Below are 14,452 nucleotides of genomic sequence, written 5' to 3' on the forward strand. Positions count from 1 at the left end.
TTGGGATAAGGAGTAGGCCATTTAGGACTGAGGTGAGGAGAAACTTCTTCACTCAGAGAGTTGTTAACCTGTGGAATTCTCCACCGCAGAGAGTTGTTGATGCCAGTTCATTGGATATATTCAAGAGGGAGTTAGAAATGGCCTACTCCAGCACCTATTTTCTATGTTTCTAAGAGGTGATCTCCTGTAAAAAGGCAAAATTCTTATAGGGCTCGACAGGGTAGATGCAGGGAGGATGTTTCCCCCGTTTGGGGAGTCTAGAACCAGGGTCACAGTCTCCGAATAAGGGGTCGGCCATTTAAGACTGAGATGAGGAGGAATTTCTTCACTCGGAGGGTGGTGAATCTTTGGAATTCTCTGCCCCAGAGGGCTGTGGAGGCTTAGTCTTTGAGTGTATTCAAACATAGAAACATAGAAAAATAGGTGCAGGAGTAGGCCATTCGGCCCTTCGAGCCTGCACCACCATTCAATAAGATTATGGCTGATCATTCCTTCAGTATTCAAGACAGAGATCAATAGATTTTTCGAATATTAAGGAAATCAAGGAATATGGGAATGGTGCAGGAAAGTGGAGTTGTGGTAGAAGATCAGCCGTGATTTCATTGAATGGCAGAGCAGGTTCGAGGGGCCGAATGGCTGACTCTTGCTCCTAATTCTTGTGTTCTTATGGTCAAATAGCCCCCTGCCATCCACAGTTTGGGCTCGGTTGTGAAGAAAGCCGATTTGGAACAATCAAAGAAAAGCTCATTTTGATTTCTCAGTTGCGCAATACTTTCTGAAGCACTTCAATCTGATAGTTCTCAAATTTTTGAAGTGCGACAGTTTTTTTTTCAGGATTACATCTGATTGCAGTTTTAAACATTTGATTTATTTTCCTCCTCTCCCGCTCCTGCAGTCATGTTCACTAGCTGCCCGCTGATATCTCGCTCAAGCGACCATTCTTTATTTGGGAGCTCAGATAGAATGTGCTGGTGGGCATCACGGCGGTGCGTGATCTTGTCTTCATTGGACATTCGCGCAATTGCAATTATCAGCGGGTATCGCTGGATGTTGATCAGGAGCAGGAACCCAAGCGAATTCATTTATCCGCCTTTTCCTAGCTCAGCAGTGAACCTACATTTACATCAAGCTTTTCATGACCTCAGGATGTCCCAAAGCGCTTTACAGCCAATGAAGTAATTTTTGTTAAGTGCAGTCACTGTTGTAATGTAGGAAATGCAGCAGCCAATTTGCGCACAGCAAGCTCCCACAAACAGCAATGTGATAATGACCCAGGTAATGTGTTTTTGTTATGTTGATTGAGGGATAAATATTGGCCCCAGGACACCGGGGATAACTCCCCCTGCTCTTCTTCGAAATAGCGGCACGGTATATTTTACATCCACCTGAAAGAGCAGACGGGGCCTTGGTTTAACGTCTCATCTGAATGACGGCACCTCCAACAGTGCGGCGCTCCCTCAGCACTGCACTGGGAGTGTCAGCCTAGATTTGGATTTTTTGTGCTCGAGTCCCTGGAATGGGATTTGAACCCATGATCTTCTGACTTCCAGGCGAGCGTGCTACCCACTGAGCCACAGCTGACACTGAATGAATTGTTTTTTTTGAACTGTTGCTTTGTCAAGAAACACAGCAGCCGCCTTGCACACAGCAAGATCCCACGAGCAGCACATGGGATCAACGGACAGCTAGTCCATACTTGGTGCTGGTTGAGGGTTGAATGTGGTTCAAGACACCGAGATCACTCCGTGCTCACCTTCCAATGGTGCCGTTTGATCTTTCACAATCCGCCTGAATGGGGCCTTAATTTATCCGATAGATAGTCTCTCCGACAATGCAGCACTCTGCCAGTACTGCACTGTTGTGAGCCTGGACTAAGCTCTCAAGTCCTGGGTGCTCATTTTCCGCTCCTGTGCGCTCCATTTTTTGCCCCGGAGCAGCGGCACTGGTGGGGGTGAGGTGTTCTGGGAGGGCAAGTCAGCCTCCAGCGCCCCGCGGTGGTCCTCAGGTCCGGTTTAGCGCCGGCGTGGAGCAGTACTGCCCGCATGAGCTGCGCCGGTGTGCAATGTCCCTGGTTGCGAGTTTTGACTCCCATACGCCCCACAGCGCGCCTCGCAGTGTAAATACGGGCGGTCCAGCCTATACCGACTGCAGACAGGTAAGTAATGCCGTCCTAAGATAAGTGTCATTGTTTTCTCTCTTAATTTCTTTTTGCGATTTATGTTGTGGTGCCGTGGGCAATGTTTTGGGAATATTTTCGGGGTTATTTTTTCAGGTTTCTTTTCTCCCCAGGCGTCTGTCGGAACGCTCCCGGCCCAGCTCTTTAGCTCGGGATTTTTCCCATGCTCATCATCATCATCATAGGCAGTCCCTCGGAATTGCTTTCACTCCCAAAGTGAGTTCTTTGGTGGCTGAACCGTCCAATACAAGAGCCACAGACCCTGTTACAGGTGGGACAGACATTCGTTGAGGGAAGGGGTGGGTGGGGCTGATTTGCCGCGCGCTCCTTCCGCTGTCTGCGCTTGACCTCTTCACGCTCTTTGTGTTGAGACTCGAAGAGCTCAACGCCCTCCCGGATGCACTTTCTCCACCTCAGGCGGTCAGCGGCCAGGGTCTCCCAGATGCCGGTGGTGATGTCGCACTTCACCAGGGAAGCTTTGAGAGTGTCCTTGTAACGCTTCCGCTGCCCACCTTTGGCTCGTTTACCATGAAGGAGCTCCGCATAGGGAGTCTCGTGTCTGGCATGCAAATTAAGTGGCCTGCCCAGCGAAGCTGATCGAGTGTGGTCAGTGCTTCAATGCTGGGGATGTTAGCCTGGACGAGGACACTGATTTTGGTGCGCCTGTCCTCCCAGGGGATTTGCAGGATCTTGCAGAGACATCGTTGGTGATATATCCCCAGCGACTTGAGGTGCCTTCTATACATCGTCCATGCCTCTGATCCATACAGGAGGGCGGTTATTACTACAGCCCTGTAGACCATGAGCTTGGTGGTAGGTTTGAGGGCTTGGTCTTCAAACACTCTTTTCCTCAGGCGGCCGAAGGCTGAGCTGGCGCACTGGAGGCGATGTTGAATCTCCGCATCAATGTCTGCCTTTGTTGATAAGAGGCTCCCAAGATATGGGAAATGGTCCACATTGTCGAGGGCCGCGCCGTGAATCTTGATGAGATGTGTACAACGCCTTCCTTAGCGCTGCGCCCCCCGACTCGGGGCCCAGCTGCCCAATTTTGATGACTGAGGCACAAACTGTTCCCGGGCGCAAACTTTACCGCCCCGCCCCGAAATCATCAAAGCCGAAAATCCAGACCCTGGTGTGGGGCTTGTATAAAAGCAGGGAAGTCTTGCTACAGCTATACAGAGTATTGGTGAGGCCACACCTGGAATACTGTGTGCAGTTTTGGTTTCCATATTTACGAAAGGATATACTTGCTTTGGAGGCAGTTCAGAGAAGGTTCACTCGGTTGATTCCGGGGATGAGGGGGTTGACTTATGAGGAAAGGTTGAGTAAGTTGGGCCTCTACTCATTGGAATTCAGAAGAATGAGAGGTGATCTTATCGAAACGTGTAAGATTATAAGGGGGCTTGATAAGGTGGATGCAGAGAGGATGTTTCCACTGATGGGGGAGACTAGAACTAGAGGGCATGATCTTAGAATAAGGGACTGCCCATTTAAAACTGAGATGAGGAGGAATTTCTTCTCTGAGGGTTGTAAATCTGTGGAATTCGCTGCCTTAGAGAGCTGTGGAAGCTGGGACATTGAATAAATTTAAGACAAAGATAGACAGTTTGTTAACCAATAAGGGATTAAGGGGTCATGGGGAGTTGGCGGGGAAGTGGAGTGAGTCCATGATTGGATCAGCCATGATCTTATTGAATGGCGGAGCAGGCTCGAGGGGACTCCTGCTCCTATTTCTTATGTTCTTATGTTTCAACTCACAACTTTCTGACTCAAGCAAGAGGACTTCCAGTGCAGCTAAACTGATATCCCAGCTAGGATCAGCATGGACAGGGGAATGGATCTAAGATGTTGCTAAGGTTGTATGATTCAGTTCCACATTGCCCAACAACTTTACAAACTGAACCATTTCTAACTGTATCTCTGATAAGTTTCAATCTTGTCCTACTTCTTATATATAACAAAGAAAGAACTTGTATTTATATAGCATCCTACACAATCTCAGGATGCCCCAGAGCTTTATATGAAATACTTTTGAACTGTAGGCCCATTGTGCTGGGCAGCTCTTTCAAAGCGCTGCCTTAAATCAGTCCCACTCTCCCCTGCTCTTTCCCCACAAGCCCTGCAAATTTTACATTTCGTTGCCAAGAGTGTCCCACTCATGTGTAATTATCATCGTAAATCTTGTCTCAGCTTTGCAAAGTTGTTTTTGATGATTCTGAGATCTTTCTGAGATGACATCACTTGAGGCAACCCACAGTGTCAACCGTGGCTCAGTGGGCAGCACCCTCACCTCCTGAATCAGAAGGTTGTGGGTTCAAGTCCCACTCCAGGGACTCGAGCACAAAAATCTAGGCTGACTCTCCCAGTGCAGTGCTGAGGGAGCGCTGCACTGTTGGAGGTGCCGTCTTTCGGACAAAACGATAAACCGAGGCCCCATCTGCTCTCTCTCGAGTGCACGTGAAAGATCCCACGGCACTATTTCGAAGAAGAGCAGGGGAGTTATCCCCGGTGTCCTGGTCCAATATTTATCCCTCAATAAACATCACTAAATACAGATTATCTAGTCATTACCACATTGCTGTTTGTGGGAGCTTGCTGTGCGCAAATTGGCTGCCGTGTTTCCAACATTACAACAGTCACTGCACTTCATTGACTGGTGGTTGTGAAAAGTGCTATATAAATTCAAGTCTTTCTTTCTCCTCTCATCCTTCCGACACGTTGGTTGTGGCCTGTAAGTTTCTACTACACGAGTTGTTCCATCAGACTAACTAGTGTGTTGTTTCAGGGCAGACAGCGAACACGAACTCTCCGACTCGACACCAACCCGGGGCCCTCTCCTATCAAGTACGTCGGAGAGAGGAGGAATAAGGGGTGGGGGAGAAGAATCCCACAAGATTTTGCCCAGCTGGACTGTTTGGAGCAGGAACAATGACACTTTGAACGTTGAGAGCCCAGTGGTGGCGAGGTGTGCTAATGCAGGTACGTAACGGGTCTGATAGCATAGTGGTTATCCGGAGACCCAAGATCAATCCTCACCATGGCACCTGAGGAATTTAAATTCAGTTAATTAAGTAACAACAACTTTTATTTATATGACGCCTTTAACGCAGTAAAACGTCCCACAGCGGTGTTATAAGACAAAACAACTAAATTTGACACCGAGCCACACAAGAAGAAATTAGGGCAGGTGACCAAAGGGTCAAAGAGATAGGTTTTAAGGAGCGTCTTAAAGGAGGAAAGAGAGGTAGAGAGGCGGAGAGTTTAGGGAGGAGTTCCAGAGCTTGGGGCCCAGGCAACAGAAGGCACAGCCACCGATGGTGGAGAGATTATAATCAGGGATGTAGGGATGCTCAAGAGGGGCAGAATTTAAGGAGCGCAGACATCTCGGTGCAGGGGGGTTGTGGGGCTGGAGGAGATGACAGAGATAGAGAGGGGCAAGGCCATGGAGGGATTTGTAAACAAGGATGAGAATTTTGAAATCGAGGTGGATAATAACTTCCGGATTGTTGTAAAAACCCATCTGGTTCACTTAAGGAAATCTGCCGTCCTTACCTGGTCTGGCCTACATGTGACTCCAGACCCACAGCAATGTGGTTGACTCCTAACTGCTCTCTGAAATGGCCCAGCGAGACACTCAGTTGTACCAAACTGCTGCAAAGAAGTATACACGGACTGCAGTGGTTCAAGAAAGCGACTCATCACCACCGTCTCAAGGGCGATTAGAGATAGATAATAAATGCCGGCCTTGCCAGCGATACCCACATCCCATGAATGAATAAAAAAACAACATGGATCCCCTTGTGTAGCATAATAGCATGTTGGGGTAGATCAGCGTTTAATAGCTAGGATTTCATGGTGTCAGCCATGGCTCAGTTGGTATCCCTTTTTCCTCTGAGTCAGAAGGTTGTGACCTTCAAGGTTTAAATCCCACTCCAGCTCAGAAGTTTTGGCATCTAAATAGCATGGGCGAGTTTCTGTAACCGCAATGTCTGTCACTTCTTGTTCGTTTCTATTGCGTGAGTCCCAGCCGTTCGTAGCCAGGATTTCTTTGACGGCATCTTCCAAACCCGCGACCTCCACCACCTAGAAGGCCAAGGGCGGTGGCTCACAGGAGCACCACCACCTCCACATTCCCCTCCAAGTCAAATGCCATCCTGACTTGGAAATACACGTCGTTCCTTCGTCGTCGCTGGGTCAAAATCCTGGAACTCCCTCCCTAATGGCGCTGTGGGAGTACCTTCACCACACGGGACTGCAGCGGTTCAAGAAGGCGGTTCATCACCACCTTCTCAAGGCCAATCAGGGATGGGCAATAAATGCCGGCCTTGCCAGCGATGGCCCACATCCGAGGAAATGAATTTTTTAAAAAAAGGGATTGGACACTGCATTAGCCGAGTCTTGGATCTTGAGGTAATGGGAGGGAAAAGGGGAAAACGTAATTTGTTTGGCTCCGTCGTGTCCTCTGCTGGTTTCCGACAGAACAGCTTCGCTGGAGATTGTCCAAGAGCCTCAAATTCAGGCACCTCCACTCTTCTGCAGGAACTGTGACCTGTTGGTGTCCTATAATAGGGCTCAGTCCCCCTGGTTCAGGTAAAACAGCAAGGGCTCCTGCTTCTGACCACTATATACTGACCCTATTGAGCATCCCTGATTATAATCACTCCACCATTGGTGGCCGTGCCTTCTGTTGCCTAGACCCTAAGCTCAAGAACTCCCTGCCTAAACCTCTCCGCCTCGCTACCTCTCTTTTCTCCTTCAAGACGCTCCTTAAAACCTACCTCTTTGACCAAGCATCTGCGCTAATTTCTCCTTATGCGGCTCAGTGTCAAATTTTTATCTCGTAATGCTCCTGCGAAGCGCCTTGGGACGTTTCATTATGTTAAAGGCGCTATATAAATACAAGTTGTTATTGTTGACCCTTGCCAGAATGGGATGTTTGGGAGGTTATCGAGGGTGAACCAAAGTCACAGCCAGCAGTGACTCCCTCTAACACCGAGTAGCTTGTTGACACTCAATGTCTAGACTCCTCCGTATAAAATGGCCACTGTGGAGACGTATTGTAGGTGGCTGTTGCTAATTAAACCTGAAGATCAGCACTTCCAGGCCAGGAGGTGAAAGAATTAACATTGAAGATCAAACTGCACTCTTAACAAAAGCCAGCAAAGAATGACTAAAAAAATGATTAAGAAAGGGAAGATGGACTATGAAAGTAAATTAGCACGAAATATAAAAACAGATAACAAGAGTTTCTATAGGTATATAAAAAGGAAAAGAGTGGCTAAAGTAAATGTTGGTCCCTTTAGAGGACGAGACCAAGGAATTAGTAATGGGGAACATGGAGATAGCAGAAACTCTGAACAAATATTTTGTATCAGTCTTTACGATAGGGGACACCAACAATATCCCAACAAGGGAAATTCAAGGGGCTATGACAGGGGGGGCGGGAAGGAACTTAACACAATCACAATCACTAAGGAGGTGGTACTCAGTAAGATAATGGGACTGAAGGCGGATAAGTCGCCTGGACCTGATGGCTTGCATCCTAGGGTCTTAAGAGAAGTAGCAGCAGGGAATAGTGGGTGCATTGGTTGTAATTTACCAAAATTCCCTGGATTCTGGGGAGGTCCCAACAGATTGGGAAACTGCAAATGTAATGCCCCTATTTAAAAAAAGGAGGCAGACAAAAAGCAGGAAACTATAGACCTAACATCTGTGGTTGGGAAAATGTTGAAGTCCATTATTAAAGAAGCAGTGGCAGGACATTTGGAAAAACATAATTCAGTCAGGCAGAGTCAGCATGGATTTATGAAGGGGAAATCATGTTTGACAAATTTGCTGGAATTCTTTGAGGATGTAACGAACAGGGTGGATAAAGGGGAACCAGTGGATGTGGTGTATTTGGACTTCCAGAAGGCATTTGGCAAAGTGCCACACAAAAGGCTACTGCACAAGATAAAAGTTCACGGGGTTGGGGATAATATATTAGTATGGATAGAGGATTAGCTAACTAATAGAAAACAGAGTGTCGGGATAAATGGTTCATTCTCGGGTTGGCAATCGGGTGCCGCAGGGATCAGTGCTGGGACCCCAACTATTTACAATCTATATTAACGATTTGGAAGTAAGGACTGAGTGTAACGTAGCCAAGTTTGCTGATGATACAAAGATGGGAGGAAAAGCAATGTGTGAGGAGGACACAAAAAGTCTGCAAAAGGACATAGACAGGCCTTTTGGCAGATGGAGTATAATGTTGGAAAGTGTGAGGTCTTGCACTTTGGCAGAAAAAAATCAAAGAGCAAGTTATTATTTAAATGGATAAAAATTGCAAAGTACCGCAGTACAGCGGGACCTGGGGGTACTTGTTCATGAAAAACAAAAGATTAGTATGCAGGTACAGCAAATGATCAGGAAGGCCAATGGAATCTTGGCCTTTATTGTAAAGGTGATGGAGTATAAAAGCAGGGAAGTCTTGCTACAGTTATACAGGGTATTGGTGAGGCCACACCTGGAATACTGCACGCAGTTTTGGTTTCCATATTTACAAAAGGATACACTTGCTTTGGAGGCAGTTCAGAGAAGGTTCACTAGGTTGATCCCGGGGATGAGGGGGTTGACTTGGGAGGAAAGGTTGAGGAGGTTGGGCCTCTACTCACTGGAATTCAGAAGAATGAGAGATGATCTTATCGAAACATATAAGATTATGAGGGGGCTTGACAAGGTGGATGCAGAGAGGATGTTTCCACTGGTGGGGGAGACTAGAACTAGGGGGCATGATCTTAGAATAAGGGGCCGCCCATTTAAAACAGAGATGAGGAGAAATTTCTTCTGAGGTTTGTAAATCTGTGGAATTTGCTGGTTCAGAGAGCTGTGGAGGCTGAGACATTGAATAAATTTAAGACAGAAATAGATGGTTTCTTGAACGATAAGGGGATAAAGGGTTATGGGGAGCGGGTAGGGAAGTGGAGCTGAGTCGATGATCAGATCAGCCATGATCTTATTAAATGGCGGAGCTCCTGCTCCTATTTCTTATGTTCTTATGTACTTTTTCTCTTTATCTTTCTCAGCTTCTTTCTGGGTTGGTATTTTCACAATGCAGTGGAGCACGTGATGGAAGATGTCCTTCTCAGCTGTGAATGGCTTGGACGCTGGCCACGGTAGGTCCTTTTGCCGTATCACCCCGCACAGAAGGAGGCCATTCGGCCCATTGTTCTGATGTCGGCACTTTGAAAGAGCTATCCAATTAGTCCCCATCACCTGCCTTTTCCCCTTAGCTCTGCACATTTATCCATTTCAATTTCCTTTTGAAAGTTACTGTTGAATCTGCTCCCACCGCCCTTTCAGGCAGTGCGTTCCAGATCATAGCTTGCTGCGTAAAAAAAATTCTTCTCATCTATCCTCTGTTTCTTTTACTAATTATCTTAAATCTATGTCCTCTGGTTACTGACCCTCCTGCCACTGGAAACAGTTTCTCCTTACTTATTCTATCAAAACCTTTCATAATTTCAAACACCCCTATTAAATCTTCCCTTAACATTCTCTGCCCAAAGGAGAACAACCTCAGCTTCTTTAAACTCTCCATAGGTGTAGTATCAGCTGTGGCTCAGTGGGTAGCACACTCGCTTCTGAGTTCAGCAGGTTGTGGGTTCCAGTCCCACTCCACAGACTTGAGCAAATAAATCTAGGCTGACATTCCCGGTGCAGTGCTGAGGGAGCGCCGCGCTGTCGAAAGTGCTTTACAGCCAATAAAGTACTTTTTGGAGTGTGGCCACTGTTGTAATGTCGAAAACACAGCAGCCAATTTGTGCACAGCAAGCTCCCACAAACAACAATGTGGTAATGTCCAGATAATCTGTTTTTGTTATTGGTGCACTCATATAATAAAGGGTGAAACTGAGTACTGTGCACAATGAGCAATTGTGACCTTAGCTCCTTTAATAAGACTCCAGAGTGCAGGTACCTCATGGGTGGCCTGCTTATATACTGTGCTCCCAAGGGATGCTGGGATCCCTTGGGACTCCCAACAGGTGGGCCCTCTGGTGGTCAGGTTACAAAGGGTTAAATACATAACAGTTATATTGATTGAGGGATAAATATTGGCCCCACGACACTGGGGATAACTCCCCTGCTCTTCTTCGAAATAGTGCCGTAGGATCTTTTACGTCCACTTGAGAGAGCAGGCAGGGCCTCGGTTTAACGTCTCATCCAAAAGACGGCACCTCCGACAGTGCAGCTCTCCCTCAGCACTGCACTGGGAGTGTTGGAGCTATAAAGACTGGGAACCCAGTTTGTTACTAAGGGTATCAAGGGATATGGGGCAAAGGCGGAATAATGGAGTTGAGATGCAGATTAGCCAGGATCTGATTGAATGGCGGAGCAGGCTCGAGGGGCTGAATGGCCTACTCCTGTTCATAGAGATTTCGCTCTCAGATAAATTGTAACTATTTGAATATCTAATTCCATTGACGTTGGTTAATTTTGATTTTTTTAATCGCTCATGTATTCTTTTCAGAAGATGACACAGGTGTTGCAGAGCTGGTTACAGAGGACAGCGCAGACAGCGCACACTATCATGTGAAGGAGGAGGAGCTGGAGCAGGGAGGTGACTCTGTCACCACTCTCCACAACGGCTCATTCCCCACCGAGCCAGAATGCTCCCTAAATGTCAGCGGTAAGGCATCTTTTTAAAAAATTTATATAAAAAAAAAGGAATTATTGGGGCCAAGTTTCGGCCTGAGTTGCTCCTGTTTTTTTTGGAGCAACTGGTTGAGAATGGAGTATCTTAGAAATTGCAATTCTCGGCATTTAGTTTGCTCCAGTTCTAGTCAGTTAGAACAGTTTCAGTTTGGAACAGATTTTTTTTTTCAAAAGGGGGGCGTGTCCGGCCACTTACGCCAGTTTTGAAAGTTTAGGCAGTGAAAACATACTCCAAACTAACTTAGAATGGAGTAAGTGTAGATTTTTGTACGCTCGAAAAAACCTTGTCTACACTTAGAAAATCAGGCGTAGGTTACAAATCAGGCGTAGGGAATGGGAGGGGGGGGGGAGATTAAAGGGAAGTTTACAAACATTAAACACTTCAGTTTTACAAATAAAGAGCCATCATCAATAATAAATTATAAATATATCAATAAATCAACCAATAAATTAATCAAAAAAAATTAATAAAAAAAAAATGAGAAAATCAATAAATAAAACATTTTCTACTTACTGACTGCAGCACCGGGAGTCCTCCAATAGCGTGCTGGGAGGGCCCCCCCAGTGTGTCTCTGTCAGGGTCTCTCACTCTCTGCCTGTCAGTGTCTGTTTTTCTGACAGTGAGGGTAGGGGGGTGGGGGGAGGTAGAGGGGAAGGGGGGAGGAGAAGAAGGGGGGGAGAAGGAGAAGGGGGTGGGGGAAGGAGGGAAGCGAAGGGGAGGGGAGGGAAGCGAGGAAGAGGGGAGGGAAGGAAAGAGGAGGGGGGGAAAAGGGGAGGGGGGGAAGAGGAGAGGAGAGGAGAGGAGAGGAGAGGAGAGGAGAGGAGAGGAGAGGAGAGGAGAGGAGAGGAAGGGAAGGAAAAGAGGGAGAGGGAGAGGGAGAGGGAGAGGGAGAGGGAGAGGGAGAGGGAGAGGGAGAGGGAGAGGGAGAGGGAGAGGGAGAGAGAAAACGTGCCGGGCCCAAGACTTCGGGCTGGATTTACAGGTAGGTGGCGTCGGTGGCGGGGGGGGGGGGGTCGTGGAGATCGGGGGCGCGGGGGGCGCGGTCACAGAGATCGGGGGGGCAGGGGGAGGGATCGCAGAGATCGGGGGGGCTGAGGGAGGGGTCGCTGAGATCGGGGGTGCGGGGGAGGGGTCGCGGAGATCGGGGGCAGGGGGAGGGGTCGCGGAGATCGGGGGGCGGGGAGGGGTCGCGGAGATCGGGGGGCGGGGAGGAGTCGCGGTGATCGGGGTGCTGGGGGAGGGATCGGGGGGCAGGAGGAGGGGTCGCGGAGATCGTGGGGCTGGGGGAGGGGTCGCGGAGATCGGGAGGGCGGGGAGGAGTCGCGGTGATCGGGGGGGGCTGGGGGAGGGATCGGGGGGGCAGGGGGAAGGGTCGCGGAGATCGGGGGGCTGGGGGAGTGGTCGCGGAGATCGGGGGCGCGGGGGGGGTCGCGATGATCGGGGGGACTGGTGGAGGGGTCTCGAAGATCAGGGGGACTGGGGGAGGGGTCTCGGAGATCGGGGGGGGCGGGGGAGGGGTCGCGGAGATCGGGGGGGGCAGGGGGAGGGGTCGCGGAGATCGGGGGGGCAGGGGGAGGGGTCGCGGAGATCGGGGGGGCAGGGGGAGGGGTCGCGGAGATCGGGGGGGCAGGGGGAGGGGTCACGGAGATCGGGGGGGCAGGGGAAGGGGTCGCGGAGATCGGGGGAGGGGTCGCGGAGATCGGGAGCGCGGAGGGGTCGCGGAGATCGGGGGCGCGGGGGGGTCGCGGAGATTGGGAGGACTGGGGGATGGGTCGCTGAGATCGGGGGGCGGGGGAGGGGTCGCTGAGATCGGGGAGAGGGGTCGCGGAAATCGGGGGTGCTGGGGGAGGGGTCGCGGAGATCGGGGGTGGGGGGGGAGGTCGCGGAGATCGGGGGCGGGGGAGGGGCGCGGAGATCGAGGGCGGGGGAGGGGTCGCGGAGATCGGGAGCGGGGGAGGCGTCGCGTAGATCAGGGGCGGGGAGGGGTCGCGGAGATCGGGGGGCAGGGGAGGGGTCGCGGAGATCGGGGGGAGGGGTCGCGGAAATCGGGGGGGCTGGGGGAGGGGTCGCGGAGATCGAGGGTTGGGGAGGGGTCGCGGAGATCGGGGGGTGGGGGGGAGGTCGCGGAGATCGGGGGTGGGGGGGAGGTCGCGGAGATCGCGGATGGGGGGGAGGGGTCGCGGAGATCGGGGGGTGGGGGAGAGGTCGCGGAGATCGGGGGGGTGGGGGGGAGGTCGCGGAGATCAGGGGTGGGGGGGGAGGTCGCGGAGATCGGGGGTGGGGGGCAGGGGTCGCGGAGATCGGGGGGCGGGGGAGAGGTCGCGGAGATCGGGGGGGGCGGGGGGAGGTCGCGGAGATCAGGGGTGGGGGGGGAGGTCGCGGAGATCGGGGGTGGGGGGCAGGGGTCGCGGAGATCGGGGGGCGGGGGAGGGGTCGCGGAGATCGGGGGGGGCGGGGAGGGGTCGCGGAGATCGGGGGGAGGAGTCGCGGAGGTCAGGGGGGAGTCGCGGAGGTCGGGGCGGGGAGTGGAATTTTTTTTTTTAAAAGCATAGGGCCTGGTACAGTAGGTAATTCATTAGGAGCTGGAGTATTTACTCCCCGTTTACACAAATAGCTCGGTACACAGGGGTTAACTACATGTCAATCAGCTTTTAAGTGTGTTCCAGTTACCCTCAGAATTCTTCATACTTCTGCATAGAATTGCAAAGGGCTAGACTTTCCCCAAAGCCTGCCAACGCCTGATTGCCGCCCAAGCTTTTGGTCGCCTGCGCTAATTTCTACTTGTGCGGCTCGGTGTCAAAACTTTTTAATATCATAATGCTCTTGTGAAGTGCGCTGGGACGTTTCACTACGTTAAAGGCGCTATATAAATACAAGTTGTTGTTGTAATACATCTCTTCTCTTCCTTAAATCAAAATGCCCCAAAAAACGGCTTAACCAATGATTTGTGTATGTTCAGCATTACCTGATTGCTTTAAGTGTTCACTGCCCTTTATAAGAACCTGGTTGGGTGGCCGTCATAGAAACATAGAAAATAGGTGCAGGAGTAGGCCATTCGGCCCTTCGAGCCTGCACCGCAATTCAATGAGTTCATGGCTGAACATGCAACCTCAGTACCCCATTCCTGCTTTCTCGCCATACCCCTTGATCCCCCTAGTAGTAAGGACTACATCTATCTCCTTTTTGAATATATTTAGTGAATTGGCCTCAACAACTTCCTGTGGTAGAGAATTCCACAGGTTCACCACTCTCTGGGTGAAGAAGTTTCTCCTCATCTCGGTCCTAAATGGCTTACCCCTTATCCTTAGACTGTGACCCCTGGTTCTGGACTCCCCCAACATTGGGAACATTCTTCTAACCTGTCTAAACCCGTCAGAATTTTAAACGTTTCTATGAGATCCCCTCTCATTCTTCTGAACTCCAGTGAATACAAGCCCAGTTGATCCAGTCTTTCTTGATAGGTCAGTCCCGCCATCCCGGGAATCAGTCTGGTGAACCTTCGCTGCACTCCCTCAATAGCAAGAATGTCCTTCCTCAAGTTAGGAGACCAAAACTGTACACAATACTCCAGGTGTGGCCTC

The 14,452-nt window shown here is 50.2% G+C and overlaps 1 protein-coding gene across 5 annotated transcripts in view; it reads left to right on the forward strand.

Annotated features, from left to right (window-relative positions):
- Positions 1 to 14,452, forward strand: part of LOC139230028 (oxysterols receptor LXR-beta-like) — a 79,660-nt gene that overhangs the window by 31,320 nt on the left and 33,888 nt on the right. For 3 of the 5 annotated variants that reach the window (XM_070861767.1, XM_070861765.1, XM_070861770.1), the window contains exons 2-4: positions 4,962 to 5,155; positions 9,241 to 9,330; positions 10,686 to 10,844. In XM_070861767.1, coding sequence (XP_070717868.1) covers positions 9,291 to 9,330; positions 10,686 to 10,844 — 199 coding nt within the window. In that variant the 5' untranslated portion in view covers positions 4,962 to 5,155; positions 9,241 to 9,290. Of the gene's footprint in view, positions 1 to 4,018; positions 4,033 to 4,961; positions 5,156 to 9,240; positions 9,331 to 10,685; positions 10,845 to 14,452 lie in introns of those variants that run through there. The other 2 variants (XM_070861768.1, XM_070861769.1) reach the window with 2 other exon arrangements.

The sequence above is a fragment of the Pristiophorus japonicus genome, chromosome 19 (assembly GCF_044704955.1).
Source record: "Pristiophorus japonicus isolate sPriJap1 chromosome 19, sPriJap1.hap1, whole genome shotgun sequence".
NCBI classification, from domain to species: domain Eukaryota; kingdom Metazoa; phylum Chordata; class Chondrichthyes; family Pristiophoridae; genus Pristiophorus; species Pristiophorus japonicus.